Genomic DNA, 21034 nt, shown 5'->3' on the forward strand with positions numbered 1-21034 from the left:
AGATCCAGAAAGCCTGGACCGAGCTGGCATTATTGTAGGCAGTGAGAGTTCCGTTCACAAATCTGTTATCTGGCTATTTTAATAAATGGGCACATCCTTAATTCAATAAAGGTTCTCCTCTCTGGAACCTTCACGCGGGTGGATTCTTTGAGGATATTTGAATGCCCTCCCCACCCCCCCATGGCATCTCTGTCACCTTGATTTGTACCAGGGACGCGGCACCGGTCATTTCGTGAATCGGTTTTGTGACGCTCGCCCATCCCGTGTGACATTGTTAGTTGATGGCGAGTCTTGATCAAGTTTGGGTGTTGTTGGGACTCATTTGGGGGTTCAGATTACGTCATCTCTACCTGTATACTAAATCACAGGCCTCATTCCGGCGGTCTCTGCACGACCCTTGTATCTGACGGTCTGTCACAGGTTTCTACCCCGTGTCGTTATAGCACAGCACACGCTTACAGATAACGGTGCGGGTTGTGTGGGCCCACGTAGAACCTTTTAGGGTTCTTTGCGTGTGAATTTGGTTCTTTAGGCGTTCCGAATATGAGCTCTTTAAGATTAAGAAATCTTTAACGTCTGGTAGGTGACCCGGCAGGTACAACAAATCAAGGAAAACGGGACCGGGCCTTTTTAAATCCCGAGTCCATTTCAGTTGTACAAATCTGTAATCATCTAATGTTTGTGGACCCAGTTATGACCCTAAGTGCTCTTTCTGGAACCTTCTTGTGAGAGCCCCCTTCCGAAGAAGCGCTCTGGCCCCGCTGCCGTTGAGCGTCAGCAGGTGTGAAGCTGCCGTTTGCTTTTCACTTTCCCACATTTCCTCAGCCGCCTGCCACCGAAGGAGACGTTTTTGCGGATTGTCTTACAACAGACAGGAGGACTTTGTTTTGCTCGCGACCACCGTGCAGCTTGTATCTGTCGTGGAGCTCATTACAAAGTGCGCTGCATTGTTTATGTCGCTGATAAACACGCTAAAGAGATGATAATTTATGAACGAAACCCAATTAACGCTCATCGCTTCATTGCCGCCTCACTACAAGTCGTGCACGTCCCTTTTTCATTGTTTTGAATTGTTCTCCAAATTCTGAATAATCCCCCTGTGCGAACTTCCAAATCCGACTCACAATACGGCATTTGTTACATTTTAGAGCCCCTCGAAAGTTTCCAAACACTTCGGAGTTGACGGCGGCAGCACAGCGACAGGAAGGTTGAAGGACCGGGTAGGCAGACGATGAGCGCAGCAGCAGGCAGAGAAAAAGGATTTCAACGAAACTTACACTTTACTCTTGTTGCTTTTGAACAAAAACAATAACAGAAAGCCATCACATTTTTCTTTTTGCAAACGATGCCATTTAGGTCGGAATAGAGAGGCGTTTTGCCAGGCCTGTCACAGACGCTGTCCCGATGTTTTTACAGGTGACTCAAACTTGGTGGCAGCAAATCCAGAAAGCTGGGCGAGCGAGCGAGAAGCTTAATATGCGGGAGACTCGGAAGGGGCTACGGGGGCTCTGATAAACACACAGCCGGGACCCCCGACGTGATCGCCGCACCGGCACGGCGAGTGAAAGGAGCTGGAAAGCGCAGAACGCACCGGGAATTGCACTTCCTCGGAAAGCCATTGGTCCCGCAGGAGAGGAATAAATAAATAAATAAATAAATAAAAATGGCTTACTTTAACCCTCTGCCAACTGTCACTTTATATTGTTTACCTTAATGGAGTCTGAAACCCAAAAAGAACGACGTCCGCGTCAAGCCAACTCGTTTTACTGACAGCATACAAGTAACGGCAGGCTGGAGTTACAAACCGAATTGTGTGCAACACTTGCAGACGCAGCGGGGACTTTCGGTGTGAAATGTCACTTTGAAGTAAAAAGCCTGCGCAGAAAAGCAGCAAAACACTTCGTGAATCGGTTTAGAGAATTAAGATTAAGCAAAAGTGTCAGACACACTGGTCATAATTATGCTCTGAATCAGCAACACCCGTTTTATTTTGATGTAGTGCTTCTCACTTCATTACACGGCCCAGCATTCTCACACTGATATGTAAAAATAATAACAATTTAAAAAGTCATCTGTCACGACATTAATCTCTGGGTAGTAAATCGACGCCGCAGTGACACCGACGACCGACTCCGTGAGCCCCCCATCTGCTCGCATGGCCGGCCGGCAGTGTTTCGTGGGAACGTCGGACAACCAGGATGAGCGCTGCGGCTGTCCCGCCATTGCCGGCTGCACTTGTCACCGGGAGGCATTTTTGTGCAAAATGAGACAATAATAGAATTTGAGTTCAATTGTTTTTTGGCACGTTTTTACTTAAAGTATATTTTTTAACCTTTTTTTTATTTCAAAATTGTTCCAGTCAGAATTATCGTTTAATTTATTTATCGTGTGTAGGGAATTACTTTACAGTATGGCGCCTTCAGTATATCAGGAGGGCTATTTTTTATTTATTCTGTAGGAATGCAGCATCAGAACTGTGGGGATATTTTAGTATCACTGCTGCAGATTGATTCGTTTATTTGTCTGCTCGTCTATTTGGTCGTTCAATACTTCTCTCTATATAACATGTCTGTTACTTACAGTAATATAATAATTATCTATTTATCTATCTATCTATCTATCTATCTATCTATCTATCTATCTATCTAATCCTGCCAACTACACTATCTATCTATCTATCTATCTATCTATCTATCTATCTATCTATCTATCTATCTATCTATCTAATAATGTCCCCATGTACATCTGCCCAGTATGTAGCACCTTTCAAATCTGTCTATCAGTCTGAGTATCTTATAAAGTTCCTTTATATATAAGGCATTTCAATCTATACAATGAAATATATAACTGGCATTACTGGGATTTAAGAAAATGTTTGTCCTTTACAATAATGTAATAAAATACTAAACAGTTTAATTATAAGCAAGCAAATATAATGAGCCATAATTTCCATGAATCTATCTGGCTACCTATACCCATTTGTCTTATATAGCACCTTTCATATCTGGTCATCGAGTTACAAACAAGTCTGTTTTTTCATATTCATATTTATTTATCAAGTTATGAAAGTAGGCAGGAGCTTCATGAAATCCAAATGGCATTACCATGAACCGAAAAAGAGCCATCATGTAGGGAAATCTCTGCGAGCAGCACAAGTGCCTTACAATCAGTTGAACTCAACGTCAGCCTTTCATAGCACTGGGACTGTAACTGGGATGGCTGAAAAACGACTTGTGTCCAGTTTGTGTTACTAATAAAAAAAAAAAAAAAATCAAATCAATTATAGGCAATTGAAGCTAATTAGCACCAAAGTCTTTCTTTCCTTCTCAGAAGTATCTATCTATCTATCTATCTATCTATCTATTATATAGTGCCTTTCATATCTATCTATCTATCTATCTATCTGTCTGTCTATCTATCTATCTGTCTGTCTGTCTGTCTGTCTGTCTGTCTGTCTGTCTGTCTGGTGGCTTAATGTAGCGCCTTTTTACAGCCACTCAAATGTTTGAAACTCTGATTTGACTTTGGATTGCTGAAAAGCGCATTGAAAAATTATTTTCTTTATCATTACATTTTTTTTAATAAGGAACCCAAGCTATTCAGGCCCATTCTTTCTTTCTTTCTTTCTTTCTTTCTTTCTTTCTTTCTTTCTTTCTTTCTTTCTTTCTTTCTTTCTGTCTTCTACACTTGTCCTATCACTCTATCTTTTACACACTGCCTTTCTCTAATACGGTGCCTGTTATACGTCTTTATCTAATATGCAGCACGAGTCCCTTTGATATGTCTGTTTCTGTTCTATAGTGTCGTAATATCTGTTAGTGATTTATTACCTTTGTAGCACCTTTACTTTTGCTCTGTCCCTCCATTTATCTATAGTGTCTTTCCTCTCAGTCTGTATTTACACACTGCCTTAATGTGTACGGTGCATTTCCTATCTATCTATTTTACATAATGTCTTTCACATATGTAAATTGTCTCCATTTTATTGTGCCTTTCACATCGATTACGTTGCACCGCCACTCCAACCCATCTCAAATATGCTGCTTTTCATGTCTATCTTAACATCACATCCTGCAGTGTTAAAAGTAACACTCGGTGTGAATAAAGAAGAATGTTTCCATACAAACACATTTCCGGGTTACTTTATCGCAGAGAGTTAATTTACCAGTTGGGATTCTGCTGCGCGTCTCTCCGCCTGACTTGTCGTATCTGTCTGTCTGTCTGTCTGTCTATCCTACAGTGCATCTCATATCCATTATAGGGTACTTCTGTCCGTCCGTCCGCCAGCCCCGCTCTTCCCTTCCATATGTCCGTGTTGATGTCTGTATGTTTGAGTGCCTGCGCGTGTGATTTTAATCTTAATCCATCTTTAATCACTGGAGCAGAAATATTCCAAAATGTCTCTTTTCAAACAGACTGCCTAATACACTGCAATAACGGTAATGTGCCATAAATCCCAGTATGCCCCGTGCATTTTATGTTTTATTCAGGATTGAGGTCAGGAAACTTGGAGAAATTTAAAGAAAATGATTCATCAGTCCTTTTGTTTTGTTGGCCAGGTTCCCAGGATTCTCGCTCGAGCTGTGCCCAGCTGACAGGCTTTTGAAGATGGCACAATAACAGTCCAGTGATGCCTGACCATGACAGCACAGCCCTCTTAAGCAGACAAACCAAGAGAAGAAGAGTTGACATTGGAGTGAAAAGGACTGTAGGGGCAGCATCTGTGGTGTTCTCTAAAGCCAGAGCCACGGTTTTCAGTGCCATGAATCCCCACGGTTCGGAGCAGGACGTCGAGTGCTCGGTGGTGCAGCATGCAGATAGCGAGAAGTCCAACGTGCTGCGCAAACTGCTGAAGAGGGCAAACTCCTATGAAGATGCCATGATCCCCTTCCCGGGCGCCACCATCATCTCCCAGCTGCTGAAAAGCAACATGACCAAAAACGGTGGCAACGAGGCCAGCTTCCAAGGCAGCGGGCTCTCCAGCACGGGCTCCGAAATCCACCAGGAGGATGCGTGCAGCAACTCTTCTCGAGAGAGCCCCCCAGAGTGTCTCTCCCCCTTCAGCAGGCCCACCATGAGCCAGTTTGATATCGAGCGGCTTAGCGACGAGCACCTGAGAGCCAAGAGGGCGCGAGTGGAGAACATAATCCGTGGCATGAGCCACTCTCCCAGCGTCACGCTGCGCGGTGGTGACAACGACCGAGAGGGGGTCCCGCAGCCCCCCAGCCCCCGGGAGAGCTATCGGGAGAACAAGCGCAAGCAGAAGCTGCCGCAGCAGCAGCAGCAGAGCTTCCAGCAGCTCGTCTCGGCCAGGAAGGAGCAGAAGCACGAGGAGCGCCGGCAACTGAAGCTGCAGCTGGAGGACATGCAGAAGCAGCTGCGCCAGCTGCAGGAGAAGTTTTACCAAATCTACGACAGCACCGATTCCGAAAACGACGAGGATGGAAATTTGTCGGAGGACAGTTTGCACTCGGAGAGCATGGACCACCAGGCCCTGGACTCCACCGCCGACAGGTCGGACAACGAGATGTCTGACCTGGACCCCGGGCACTTCATCGACCGGGCCCGGGCGCTCATCAGGGAACACGCGATGGTAGCAGAGAGTGAGAAGCACAAGAGAGACGGGCAGAGGGGCAAGGAGCAGGGGCCAGCGTCCATGCACACGGAAGGAAAGCAGCTGGCCGAGACTCTGAAACAGGAACTGAACACCGCCATGTCGCAGGTGGTGGACACGGTGGTCAAGGTGTTTTCCAAACCGCCACGCCCAGTCCCTCAGGTCTTCCCACCTCTTCAGGTGCCTCCGACCCGCTTTGCGGTCAATGGGGAGAACCCCACCTTCCACCCCGCCAATCCGCGGCTGCAGTGCTTCGGTGATGTCATCCTTCCCAACCCCCTCGACACCTTTGGCAGCATACAGGTCCCCAGTTCCAATGACCAGACAGAAGCGCTGCCCCTGGTGGTTCGGAAGAGTTCCTCCGAGCAGTCTGCCTCTGCCCCGGCCTCCGCCAGCCACCACCACCCTGCCCTGCACCCCTCGCCATTGTCGGCAACAGTGGGCTTTGGCTCGGCCTCCTTCCGCCACCCCTTTCCCCTTCCTCTCATGGGATACCCCTTTCAGAACCCTTTAGGTGCCCCTTCGGCATCCTATCCGGGCAAGGACAGGGCCTCTCCGGAATCCTTGGACTTGTCCAGAGAAACCAGCAGCCTGCGGACCAAGATGTCATCAAACCACATGAGCCATCGCTCTTGTTCACCAACACACACGGGCAGCACCAACGAGGGCCTGTCGTTGTCCCTAATAAAGTCCGAGTGTGGGGACCTCCAAGACATGGCAGAGATATCGCCTTATTCAGGAAGTACAATATCCTTTTGAACAAGTGTGTGTGCGTGTGTCTGCGCTGCGGTGTCATTGCGGTGTGCTACTCGCACCAACAGCTGGAGGAGGGAAAAGTGAGCAGGAGAGCAAAGCATAGCATAGTCTGTCTGTCTGTCTGTCTGTCTATTGATTATATAGTGCCCTCTATCTATCTATCTATCTATCTATCTATCTATCTATCTATCTATCTATCTATCTATCTATCTATCTATCTATCTATCTATCTATCTATCTATCTATCTATCTATCTATCTATCTATCCTGCCAACTACGCTAAAATATCTATCTATATATCTTAAAGAGTTTCTTTATATACTATAGAGTATATTTAATGTCCATACAATGAGATTTATAGTACTAGTACTGTTGGAAAAGACATCTGATAATATTTTTTTCTTTACAATACTTTATTTATTATTTGTCTTGCAGAGTTCTTTTATATATTGTCCATTTTTTCTCTATCTAGTAAGATTTAACTAATATTGTCAGAAAACAGATTTAGTAACATTTTGTCCCTTATAATTGTTTACATTTAGCAATTTATTATAAGAAGCAGAATATAATTAGCACTATTTTTTATGTCTCTGTTTTTCTTATATAGCCATTTCCATATCTACCTTATACAGGACCGTTCATATCTACCTGCCCACCTTACTGTATATAGCACCTTTGACATCTAACTCTCTGTCTGAGTTCTATTATATAGTTCATTAGTTGCCTGTGAGATTATAACTGGTGTTGTTGGAATCAGGGTGTCTAACAGTTTGTGTTCCTTACAATAATGTATTTATAAAATTTTATTATAAGGAGCAGAATGTAATCAGGGCTACTTTATATCTCTACTTATCTTCAATAGCATCATTCATATCTGCCCACCTAGCTTATATAGCCTCTTTCATGTCTATCTGCCTGTCTTAGAGATTTCCTTGATATATAGTGCCTTTCATATCGATCAAGCGAGATGTATAACTGGGGTTATACGTGGTATTGGAAGCAGAGGAATTGTATACAACATCTGTTTCTTACAATAAAATTGTATTGGAAGGAAAGGCAAGTAATCATCAGTAGATTCTTTCTTTCTTTCTTTCTCTTTCTTTCTTTCTTTCTTTCTTCACTTGATCGAGAACTCGTCCGTTGTAACGCTCTTTTTGTGCCGCGCTCGGATTTCGAGGAGTTTGCTGTCCCCGAGAGCGTACGGCACGGAGAGATCCTTCGATTTCAATTAATCGCCAGTCATTGGCTTATCCATTAACCTCCGGGTTCTCCCAGTAGTCTTGTGTTACAACTTGTTCGGTCGTCTAAAGCCTTTCAGACGTTCGTTATTAGGTTTGATGATGCCGGACGAACACGCTGCTGATCCCATTATTGCCGCTAATGCCGCGCGCTGCTCCCCACCCTCTAAGCCTCTCTCGCCGTCCCCACTACGCCTGATTAACCTCCGTTCAGTCGGACTAAAGAAGTGTTTTGTGTTTAAACACACAAAGCAAATGCTTTTTGAAAGGCAGAAAAGTGCAAACGAAGAGAAATCTCATCTACGCTGGGACTTGAAGGGCAAAGTCTGTCTTTTTTTCCCCTCCCATCTGTCTGAGTGAAACACTTTTTTGTTTACAAAAGGATTTTTTTCTTATAATCTCTGCAGTCCCAAATAGGCCATCTTTAGTGAAGGCGCCTTCAAACAGAAGACGTGGTGTCTCTGGAGCTTCTTTTCTTGCACTAACCATCTATTGCTCCGCAGTAACATTTTTTTTTGTTAAATCCTTGACGTTTTTAGCCCGTTAAGATGGATAAAGATGCTCTTCCCTGCCCGACCGAGGAGCTCGAGCCCCTCTCAGGTTCTTCTTGTCGTTCTCGTCGCCCTTTAGATGTTGACATCGGCCCCGTTACACCGAGCGCCGTTCGCCGTTGCTGAGCAGCCAGCTGGGTTGCGCGTGCATGTGCATATGCGCGTGCGCGGGCCCACTCCCTCCCGCAGGTAGCCAATGCTGACAGGTGTTCCCAGGTAGCTCCGCTCCGTCTCTTTTCCCATTCCACCCGTTTACTTTCACATCGTTCAAAAGGCTCGAGATGTGTTGGTACACTTTTGGTAGAACTTTCAGTGGCTGCTCGTCTCCATTAGAACTTCAAGCGGAGTCGTGAAGTTCGCCTCTTTTAATTCAGCACTGGAAGGGTTAAATGCTTTTCTTTTCTTTCCTTTCCTTTTTTTTTTTTTTTTTTAAGACGCCAAGAAAGTAACACCTGCACTGCGAGGGGCGCCTTTCATCCCGGCGGGCGTTCGGGATATTTGCAAATGGATCTGTTTATAATCAAATATTAAGTTTTATTCAAATCGTCCAAGAAACAGACAGCCAATTGTTGTTGGCCGTGAGCGTCGTGATCTTCCTTGTCACACGGCCTCTTTGCATCTCAAGAAAAATAGCCTTGTTCAGGCCCGGCGACATTTGCATAAGGCAAACCGAAGCGCACAGCCGGGCGGCCGTGCCGGCCTAAGACATCTGCGCAGGTGAACGCGCTTTGCATGCCGCGCAGATGACGTACGAGGACGCGGGGATACCGTGGAGGACACAGGGGTCGAGCTGGCCGGCAGTGACGTGTCCACGGCCACCTTACATCTGACACCCCCCGACCTTGTGTTTACGTCTAAGGGAACAGCAGCACACGGTCCGTCTAATTCAGGGGGCTGAGGGCCATTCGAGCAGCATCCAGTGTGAGGCAGGAATCACGCCTGGATGGGACGCCGGCCCACCGCAGGGCCTCTAGATGGAACATTTGTGTCTGTGCTACTCTACCTGCACTGCAGGGTGGCTTAGTGGTTAACATATGGAACTACACAGCACCTTGCTGTCTGTCCAAGCCCAAACACTGTTCTTCGTGTGACCCTCAGGTAGTTACTTCACCTGCTTAAACAGAGAATCGTTTTTACGGTCCTGGCACTATATTGTTTCTTGTTATTTGGCAGACACCTTTATCCAAAACAGTTCATAACAGTTCAGGTATATTTGGTTTTGATTATTTTTTTTTCCTTTGGAGCACAGGCATGTGAAGTGACTTGCTCAGGGTCACACAATGTCACTAGTGGGATTTGAACAGTGAGCCACAATGTTTGAAGTCCAAAGTCTTTACCACCACGCTACACCACACATTATATAGAGGTAGGTAGGTAGTGAAATATAACTTCTTACAAAGAGAAGGGGGTGGCATTGGCTATGAAAGGCACTATAAAACGTTAGTCTTCACCACCTGTTCTCTGCATTACACAGAGGTCATTACTTCATCCATCAGAGCAGAAATATTAAAATAAGTGCATTACTCTGATAAAATAAATAGGACATATATATATATATATATATATATATATATATATATATATATATATATATATATATATATATATATATATATATATCCATCCATTATCCAACCCACTATATCCTAACTACTGGGTCACGGGGGTCTGCAGGAGCCAATCCCAGCCAACACCGGGCGTAAGGCAGGAAACAAACCTGGGCAGGGCGCACACACACACTCACCCAGCACACACGGGACAATTTAGGATCACCAATGGACCTAACCTGCATGTCTTTGGACTGTGGGAGGAAACCCACGCAGACACGGGGAGAACATGCAGACTCCACGCAGGGAGGACCTGGGAAGCAAACTGCGAGGCAGCAGCACTACCCACTGCGCCACCGTGCTGCCACCACATACACACACACACACACACACATATATATATATATATATATATTTAAAAGGTGCTATATAAAGTCACAACTTTCAATGTCCACCACTTTGTCACTGCGTGATCGTCACTTCATCTGCCCCATGTTCCTATAGCAGATATTTAAAAAATAATGACACTACACTCCTATGAAGTGAATAGGAAGGCACTATATAAAATCACATCTGCCAATGTCTTACTCACCTCCTCATTGCATGATTCCAAATTCATGACTTCATCTGCCAAAAAATATCACAATTAGAATATCACTCCTCCATAGTCTATAGGATGATGTTTACTATAAAAGGCACTATATAAGTTCAATCTGCAGAGTCCATAGTTAGTTTTACTTGATGTACCAGAGCGCATATAGCAGAAATATCAAATGATTACAGTATTCCTACAAAGTGAATGGGACATTGTTAACTATTAAAGGTAGACTCTCTCTCTCTCTCTCTCTCTCTCTCTCTCTCTCTCTCTCTCTCTCTCTCTCTCTCTATATATATATATATATATATATATATATATATATATATATATAATACCTTTGTGTTGTGTGATCTAAAGCTGATCACTTCCTCTGCTAGACCTCATACACCATAAGCCCCAAAAGCACTTTGCCGTGATTATTAAATAAGAAGTGTGATCTTTGCTATGAAAGGCACTATATAACTTGAATCTCCACCCCCTGCTCACTGCATGAAAGAGAGTTAATTACTTCTTCTCTCAAAGAACATATCGTAACAATGTCAGATTACTTGTGCTATTGCTGTGTGAAAGGCGCTACACAAGATAATGATTTGGTTTGTTCAGTCACCTTCTTTGAGTCGCCGTGTAACCATAAGCAGGCCTCAAAAGGCTGCAGCAGTTATACTGTAGAATGGTGTTCACTGTGAAAGGCGCTATATAAGATATCATTTAATTTGAACAGTTACCGTTCTAGATGGCCTTCAGCAGGCCTCCAAACTGATATATGCTTGTAGAATGAAAGCACCCTGGTTTGCTGGGCTGCATGATGAAAAGTGCAATATGAGATAACAATTGAATTTGTTTAGTCAGCTTCTCTTGGTCACTGTGTGGCATTAACCAGGTCACCAAGCTGTTAGTGCTGCTAAGCACAAAACAGGAGGGGATTACAGTGTAAAGCCCCTTGGAATGGTGTTCAGTATGAAAGGCGCTATATAAAGTAGTAATGTTACTTGTTCAGCTACCACATAGCATTAGCATGCGACTATAAGCATGTCCGTTGACAGTACAGGTGTTCCCTTATTGGTTCTTGAGCACCTTGTCGTGGCGCTATATAAAAATCAGTTTGCACTGTCATTCCTCCTGCTGTGGGACTCTTAAGCCGATACCCGAATACCCAGAGCGCACTGCACAGTTAAAGCATCTTAACGGCGGATAAGATCAGTTTTGCTTGGACGCTTTATACAATTGGCTTCTTAATCTTCATTCTCGTCCGCTCTCCAATCCCCACGTTTTTTTCTGTCTGCCTCAAACTAGGAACCCAAATCCCGGGCTGCAGGAGACGATTCGGGGGTCCCGTTGGACTCCTGAATGGGTGGGCTCGCCCGGTTCAAGGCCGCAGGTGATTTGTGTGCGCGGTCCTCGGTTGGCCTCGTAAACACAGAGCGGAGACAGGCGCACAGCTTGTTTGAACACCGACCGGGGTTCAACGGCGGTGCACTCCGCCGCTCATCTTTTCTGCTCCCGAGCAGATGTCTTTCATGAATTTATGGATTCATCTTTTTTTTTTTTTTTACACCTGGCAGCTGGTTCAAATTTCACCAGTTATTGTCTGCTTTGCATGGCGCACTCAACTGAATGTCATCCGACTGGAAACACGCCGGGCTAAGCGGGCGGCGTCACGTGACGCGTGGTGTTTACCGACTACCAGCCCCCCCTTTCCCTGTCTTTTAACTCCTTCATATTTATTTGGGCTCGTTTTCTTTGCCGGCCGGCCGGCCTTGAGGAGGGGCTCGGCTTACCTTCGGCGCTGCGGATGTTTACTGAATCTGCTCCGCGTGAGTCACCGGGCGGCGCGCGCGGAAGTCTCCTGGAAACGGACGGCGCTTTCTGGGAAGACGAGCTTCACTGTAGCATTGACACCTCCGGGGGCCGGCAGGAATATTCTTATCATCCGTCGGGCACCGGGGCTCTCCAGGCAGGTGGGTGTGCGGGCACCTCGCTCTGTCTGACCCTTTCTAAACCCAAGCCACCCACTTCACGCTCCTTGGATGGTACCCCCAAATTGCTGTGGGGCCCCAAGGCAGTCACTTTGCTGGGTTTAAACAAAGAAAGGGAAGAGCGAAGTGTCTACAGAGAGAGGCTTACAGCTTAAGGACCCAAGCAGCCCTGCAGATATCACACACTGGACTTTAGTGTCTTAGAAAGAAGGAAGGGTCCGTCCGGAACTCTGGGCAGAAATCGATCTTAAGGGTCTGGGAAACTTAATGGAGTCACGGAGTGAGTGTGTGGACCAAAGTGTTTGCAAACTGGCGTCAACATGGATGCCAACAACAAGTGCGCCTAAAATGAAATGAAATGGTTTTGGTCGATGGGTGGATGGATGACCAGAGCAGACATTAACATGGGACTCTGGGAGACGCTTAGCTAAACACTCGAGTGTTTTTTTTCTCTGCTTGTATTAAACGCCTGCCTTCCACTCCCCTCTGTATTAGGACATTAATTATAGCAAAGCCCCCAGGAAGCACGAGGGTACCTCACAGCTTCTGAGACCCCTGTTCAATTCTAGACCAGATTACTGTCTATGGGGGCTTTACCTGTTTAACCCCTGCCAGGGTGGGTTTTCTCTCCCATCCCAAGTGTGCGAGGGAGTGTGAATGAGTGTGAGTGCACGTGGCTAGATGGGACTGCATTTGTGCCGACTTTCCTGGGCTAGACTCAGAAAATGGATGTATAGGTGATGTTGTGCCTTTCTGTGAGTGGAGTAATGGGCAGAGATTCACGTCCAGCAAGGGAACAATTCACAGCAGGCAGGAGCTCAGAGCAAAGCAAGTGGTGTCAGCAGTGGGATCATTACTTAAGGAGTTACGTACGTTTATAGAGCTCTTTTTGAACCACTTAAAGTGCTTCACATCCCTCTTTTAGTTACCACCAGTGTACAGCATACACCTAGAGGATGCGAGGGTAGCCATTTTGTCCTGGGACACCATTAGAGATACTGGTAAATGAAGGTACAGTAGGTCGGGACACACCAGTGTTCAACATGAGAGCCCACTACCCATACAGTTTACTGGATATATGGTGGGCTGTCAGAGCAAAGTGGTGGGGGGGGGACTTTAATGCAAGGATATTTAATACATCTGTTCATCAGACTCCATGAGGCGATGCTAAAGTGGCTCTGTGTGGGTACAGAGTGTGTATTTACAGATTTACAGATACAGTACCACATAGGTTACAGTGCAGCACACGATGGGGGCACGGGGCCCTTAAAGATCAGGGACTGGATGTTACAAATGTCTGACAATGGCCAGAGAGTGACTTGTATTTTGCTGTCCAGCCCTCCATTGTTTGAAGTTTCTGCCATCCATGCCAAACTGTCGTTGACCCCGCTGTGTGCCAGCTTTGCATTTGTCTCTTTCGTATCTTCCATTTTGTGTTTCATTCTCTGTGGTCCTGCTCCTCTGAGGAAAGTCAAAACTAGAATGGTCCATGTCCTCCTCTCTCTCCACACTCTGGTGCCCTTTGTTTCTTCCTGCAGCACCACCACCGTTTGCTGGACCTCCACTGAGATAAGCCAGTGTGGTTGTGCACTGGAATGTGCCCTCTAGTGGAGGGCAGGGGTACTTCTCAGATGTTTCATCTCCATCCTTCCATCTGCCCATCCACTTATTTTCCACACCTGCTTATTCTGAGCATCCAGTCATAGCAAGCATTGGATGCAAGGCAGGAACAACCCCTGTAGAGGGCGCCAGTCCATGGCAGGCCACACACACACACACACACACACACACTACGGCCAATATAGTGTCACTAATCCACCTAACCTTTGTGTATTTGGACAGTAGGAAGAAACTGGAGGACCCAGAGGAATCCCACACAATGACAGGGAGAACATTCAAAAACTCAACCCAGGGAACACCCGGGACTCGAGGCCTGGTCTCCTTACTGTGAGGTGGCAGTGCTGCCCATCTCATCTCCATAACCTTCTCAAGGGTGTTGGGGGGCTCAGCGCCTATCCCAGCTAAATTAGGTGCCAGTCCATTGCAGGAGCCTCTCTTGTACGCACACACACACACACACACACACACACACTGCAACAGTTCGAGTCACCAGTTTACTGAGGATGTGGGGGGGAAATCCACAAGCAAACCCCAGACCATTGACAGCCTGGCTTTGGATTGACCCCCATCTTTTATTTTTTGCACACTTTAATACAAGAGCCAACTCAATGTCTAATTTTACTAAAAATTCAATTCATATATCTATGGCACTCCCTCCGTGTATGTCCATTCTTGTGGCCCCCATCTGGCTTACTGTGTTGGTTTAAGCACACAGATAGAAACTATATTTATTATATAGCGCCCCAACAATGGGAACTGGGATATCAAAGTGTGTTGGTACAAATGACCTGTAAATGTTAGCCATCCATTCATTTACACAAACTTGTTTACCCCTGAAGAAGTCAAAGCCCACCTGAGCAGCACTGGGCCCAAAACTGGAGGGGGCGCCAGTCCCCTCGCCATATGATGCGTCTCTCTGTCCGTCCATTTACAGGAACTGCTTTTCTGTTTGGAGGTTGAACCCTAGGCCGGCAGCATCAGGTGCCAGGCAGGAGCTAAGTTCAGGAAGGTGGGGGAGGGGGGGGAGGTCCACTTAGTCCACTTCACAGGGCTGGAGCCGCTTCTAGCAGCATGAGGTGTAAGGCAGCAGACAACCATGGAAGGCAAGGCACTATTCACATATTGGCCGTCCATTCCCAGATTCTTTTACTTGAATTCATGGGGGTGCAGCCTGTGAGAACAGCACTCGGGGCAAGGCAGGAACCAACCCCGGACAGGACGCCAGTCCCACACAGGGCCCCCAGATGGAGCATTTCTATGAATGCTATTCTACCTGCTCTTCAGTGTGGCTTCATTTCCAAGGCTCTGCCTCTACAATCCTAAGTACTGCGTTGTGTGACCCCGAGGCAGTCGCTTCACCTCACATTAAAGAAAAAGCAGAATCATTTCACTCTGCCTTTAAATATTGATTTATTATCTGTCTGTTATTATCAGACCCATTTCATTTGATTCTTGGGGCTGTAAGGAAGGTGCCAACTCTGGATGGAAGGCCACTTGAATACAGATATTCATATTATTTTAATTTCATCCATTCATTCTTAATCTATTATCAAATAACTGAGCATATTCCATAAGTATTAAATGCAAGGCAGGGACCAAATGTGGGCGAGTTATTAGCCAATTTTAAGATAATTCTTATGCCTTATAAAACAAATGGAGTCCAGTTCAGGGTTTAGGAGCTGAGGCCTCATCCAGCAGCATGAAGTGTAAGGCAGGAACCAACCCTGGCAGGGAGGCCACACAATTACAGATATCAGTTTTACTTTGACTTCATCCATTCCTTCTTCATCCGTTATCAAATGAAGTTCATCCAGTTCTGGGTCGCAGAGCCGCAGCCTCTTCCAGCAGCATGAAGTGTAAGGCAGGAAACAACTCTGAATGGGACGCCAGTTTATTGCTAACAGAAATCTATTTAATCCGGTCGATTGCTCAAAGGTGCCAGGGGTGACCGTTTGAAGGGAGGAGGCTGAGCAGTTGGTGCCACGGAGCTGCCTAGCGCGGCCATTGCTCAGAGCAGATCGCGGGCCATCCGTGGGCACATTAACTGTGGAGGTCCCCGGTCAGCCCTTTACGGACTGCCGCGGGTTCGAGTCTGTTCGGCGGGTCCAGTGTTGGCTCCCAGCTGTGCAGTTTGCAGTTCTCGTTCGCTCGCTCTTTCTTTTTCGACATCCTGGCATTTCCAGACATGTTAGACGTCTGCACACGTTCGCCTTTATGGTCTCCACGGGCTCGATGTCCTAAAAATGCCGCTGAGGACGGACGCCAGCTGTAAGGAAATCTGCGAATCAAGTGAGCGGCGCCAGGCGCTCCGCTCCACGGACCCGCCGCTTCTGTCCACATCCGCACTTGTCACTCGCCGGCTCCGCGGCGTCCGGCATTTGAGAATGAAGCTGTCGGCTCGTCCGTGTCGGCCCCAGGGCATCTTGCAGGTCGGTCTTTTCCTCCTTCGTTAGGCGCTGCCTTTGACAGATGGCACTGGAGAGCCTAATGCTCTTTTAGTCTTCTCTATCAGTCTAATGGAGGTCACCGAGGGTCCTTTCAGCGCGCCTCTCCTGGCACAGGAGGCACGTCAATCTCGACTTATCATCTCTGCAATCAGCAGGCTTCGGGAACACAAAGAGCCGCCATGCCACAAGTTGGCAATCACGCACATGTCAGTCCGTTTTCGGGGCGATTATTGTTATTTTGGCCCTTTAATAAAATTGTGGTTCTTTAGCTGTGGTCGGGCGTGACGTCGAAAGTTTTGGAGGCAGTGGGCTTTGCTTGCGTAGAAGGCGGGCAGAGCAGACAGTGGATGAAGCAAAAAGGCACGAGTGTGATGAACGAGAAGAGCGATGAGGATGAAGAAGGTCCGTCCGTCCACCTCCCGTTCAATTTCAGAACTACTGACACGGGCGGTGCGGCCCAGCGGCTGAGGCGTTACGACAAAAGGAGTGCAGTTCAGTCCTTGTAAGGGGTACCGCTTATTGGGTCCTTATTGTCACGTGCGCAGAGTCCAAACACCCATTAACACATCGCCACGGTTAGTGATACACACACAGCAAAGGTGCTATAGAATGACTAGATACACGTGAAAGGCGCCATATAATAGATTCATTGTGTCGTTATTATCACATGCGCCGAGTCCAGTCAAATTCTGACGTGCATGTGCCCATCAACATGTGGCACGTCTCCATGATTGGTAATAGATAGGCATGAAGTGTGATATATAATAGATAGGCAAATAAATGTGGGAGATGCTATATGATTGGTTTATATATGTGTCACGTGTGCGGAGTCCAGTCAAATTCTGACTTGCATCTGCTAATCAACGTGCAGGATGGCTCCATGATTAGTGACAGATATGTGTGAAAGGCGCTATATAATAGACAGATTGATGTGTGGCACAATAGATAGATGTGAAAGGCGCTATATAATAGATTGATGTGTGGCACAATAGATAGATGTGAAAGGCGCTATATAATAGACAGATTAATGTGTGGCACAATAGATAAATAGATGTGAAAGGCGCTATATAATAGACAGATTAATGCATGGCACAATAGATAGATGTGAAAGGCGCTATATAATAGACAGATTAATGCATGGCACAATAGATAGATGTGAAAGGTGCTATATAATAGACAGATTGATGTGTGGCTCGATAGATAAATAGATGTGAAAGGCGCTATATAATAGGTTAACTCAGTCCTTATTTTCCCAGTCATGTTCTTTCTTGCATGTGCTAATCAACATACAGTCCATCGCCCCACTAAGATGCCATCATTGGTTGAACTGACCAGGACAACTTGTCTTCCTCAGAACCTATTTGTCATGAGCAGACCTCCAGGAATGGCCTGTTGTGGCCTGTAGAGGGCGTCCCAGAGGCCCAAAGCCCAGACACAACTTCACAGACCCAAGTTCCAGGATCAAATATGTGCTTTTATTTAATAATGACCCACCATACAGGCTCACACGATCCTCTTCTTTACTTTCCTTTCTCCTCCGTTCCTTACCAGGTGAATTTTGATGTTCTCCTCTCCTGACTCCAACTTGCCCGGATCAGATGGAGATGCCTCTTTTATGTCAGTATGCCTGGTGCCATAATGCTGGACCCAGGGAACACTTCAGGGTTCTGGTGAAGCTCCTTAAATTGGAGAAGCCCTTTCCTGGTGGCACCCAAGGAACCCAGCAGGGCTGCCCATCAGGACTACGACTTCCAGGATGCCCTGCAGGTGTGGCATCTCAGCAGAGGGGTGCTGCCACGTGGTATATTGGGGGAGCACACAGCTCTGCAAGGCGGTCTCCCTCTGCCCATCCGTTATGTTCACTATAGAAGGCGCTATACAAACTATATGATTCTTTAGGAAGTCCCTTCATTTAATAATGAACAAATACATGATGATGTAGTTAAAATATGGAAACTTCTCTAATGTAGCCTGTGAAGCACCTTGGCATGGTATTCACCCACCTCTTTACAATAAAATATGTTTCTTAGGGAAGTCTCTTCTCCTGCCAGAGATAACATGGCAGAAACAGTCATAGTGTCCATTGAAGAAAGGCGCTATATAAAACCACAAGATTCAGTCTCCAGAACTTAGCCGCTTCACCTGCCAGTGCACACATCATCGTGATACGGAGCAAACAGTAGCGTCCTTACTGTACCACTCTGTACTTACAGTGGTTAATGGATACAAACGGCACTATATACAGTAATATCTATGAAGACTTACTCTGAGACCCCAAATGTGTCACTTCACCTGCCAGTAAAATGGTGATGATTCTGGGGGCAGGTGCTACACACAGTAAAGTCACAATAGTGAGAAGTCACCACTGTGACCCCGGGTCAGTCACCTCCTGTATGCAGTGCTTTCAGATGGTGTTCACTATGAAAGGCACTATATAAACCACCACAGCTTTAGGGTCCTCTTGTGACACCCAATGTGGCCCCAAGCAGGGTCACTGATAAGCTGGAGCCTAAAGATGGACATCCATCCACCTCCACAACCTGCTTACCCAGGGCATGGGGACGAGGGAGCTCTTCTCAGCAAGCATTGGGCACAAGGCAGGAACAATCTCTGGATGGGGTGCCAGGCCTTCTCAAGTTGAACATACGGTCAATGCCAATTTAGCACCGCCAATCCACCTAACGTGCTTATCTTTGGACTGTGGGAGGAAACAGAAGCAGACATGGGGAGAACCTGCAAACTCCACACAAGGAGGGCCCTGGGATGTGAACCCAGTGATCTGGTTGGGAGGCAGTAGCACCACCATGCCACCATAAAGATATTGCTGTTGTTTTTATTTATGTATTTGGGGTGGCACGGTGGCATAGTGGTAGTGCTGCCACCTCGCGGTAAGGAGACCTGAGTTCACATCCCTGGTCCTCCCTGTGTGGAGTTTGCATGTTCTCCCCATGTCTGTGTGGGTGTCCACCCACAGGTGCATTGGCAACGCTAAATTGGCCTGTGTGTGATGGACTGGCACCCTTTCTAGGGGACTGTTTCTGCCTTGTGCCCTTTGCTAGCTGGCATAGGCTTCAGCCCCCCCTGCAGTTAGAAAAAGACTAATAATCTAACTGCATGTCCATTTGGAGTTCTTTCCCTGTCCTGCACTTGTCCAGTGTTTATTCTACACTGTGGTGCTCCTGTTATTTTGTGCCATTGTATGCTACAATATGGGATATGGATGGTATGTGACAATAATGGCATTTGACCTGACTTGAGATGGACATTTACCTAAAGATATGCTTGTATGGTGGACTGCAGACCGTAACCAGGCAGACAAATTAATGAGGGTGCTTGGAGATATGAATCCGCAACGCTAAGCACTGTGCCACCGAGTGATAAACGATCACATTTCTATTATGGTAGTGTAAAGCGGGAATTGAGAAATCACATCTTAGATGTATTCATTCAGAGAGAAAGCGGCCTTTTGTAACGTACAGAAATCCAACCCCCACCAGCCTCACCAAAATTAATTGACCTTGTGGGGCCACACTGATTTTCTCCACATGCATCTTCATTTCTGATAAATTATAAAGACGTTAATTTGCCGCAGAAATGGCAGGGCCAGCGTGCGGCGCAGATGTGGCCAAAGCCGCCGTAACTCGCGGCGCGCCGCGGACTGCCAAGAAACGGCAGGATAATTGGAGCGGCTGGATTGCTTCGGTTAGCCTCACTTTCTCCTGGGACTCGCTTCAATAGATTCTGTTTACAAATCTGGAGGGTAATGATGTTTCCAGATAAATAGGGCCTTTTATTAGGGTAAGTAGGCAGTTATTGATCTGCTATCCCACAATTATTGATTAGCCTGCCCCAAAAGGCCTTTTCATTGTCAGCTGAGTAACCTTCCATATATCTTGGCTTGACGTACACAGTAAGAAGAGGGGAAAAAAAGAGACTCACAAAGTCGAGTTGCTTTTTCTTTTCGTATTGGCGCAGCTTTTCCGAACTCCGCTTCTCTACGTGTGCGTGTGTGAGTCAGTGTGAGTGAAGTGCGCGCTCTCCTTATTATAAGAATTTATTGTAGGGAGCGCCTTGAATGTGCGCGCCCCTTCTTTTATTTTCCTTAACTGACATTTTTTCACATTCAGGAAGGACTTTCGCCTAATCACTTGAAAAAGGCAAAGCTGATGTTTTTTTACACGAGGTATCCCAGCTCCAATATGCTGAAGATGTTCTTTTCGGATGTCAAGGTAAGCGTTAAAGTTCTTTTTGTTTTTTCTTCCTCTTGATCGATTTGGGTGATTTGACGGCAGTGCGCTTCGCAGCTCACTGCACTCTCTTTATATATATATATATATATATATATATATATATATATATATATAATATTGACATATGGAAACTGTGCTCAATAAAGTTTTCTCTGAAGCCTTCATACTTTCCTTATAGAATTACCCGGACATTGCCAGCATTAAAACACCCGCGCACACGCACATACACGCACACAATGGTGGCGATTGTCTTTTATTTACAACTTAATTTGTTGTCGATGCAGCGTACACTGAGCATAAGGAGCGTAAATAAAGTGACATATTCAGGCCACATTATTCAAATGAGGACGTGAAGGCTGTCCACTAACAGCTGCACCCTCCCTCTGTCAACAGAGCTCCTTGACTTGCGCGCCCCCGACATGTGCGTACTGTACGTA

The 21034-nt window shown here is 46.3% G+C and overlaps 1 protein-coding gene across 4 annotated transcripts in view; it reads left to right on the forward strand.

The window, feature by feature from the left end:
• Positions 1–21034, forward strand: part of prox1a (prospero homeobox 1a) — a 91500-nt gene that overhangs the window by 8371 nt on the left and 62095 nt on the right. For all 4 annotated transcript variants that reach the window (XM_039739142.1, XM_039739141.1, XM_039739144.1 and 1 more), the window contains exons 2-3: positions 4560–6361; positions 20469–20576. In XM_039739142.1, coding sequence (XP_039595076.1) covers positions 4631–6361; positions 20469–20576 — 1839 coding nt within the window. In that variant the 5' untranslated portion in view covers positions 4560–4630. The remainder of the gene's footprint in view (positions 1–4559; positions 6362–20468; positions 20577–21034) is intronic.

Source organism: Polypterus senegalus, chromosome 16 (genome assembly GCF_016835505.1).
Source record: "Polypterus senegalus isolate Bchr_013 chromosome 16, ASM1683550v1, whole genome shotgun sequence".
NCBI lineage: Eukaryota > Metazoa > Chordata > Cladistia > Polypteriformes > Polypteridae > Polypterus > Polypterus senegalus.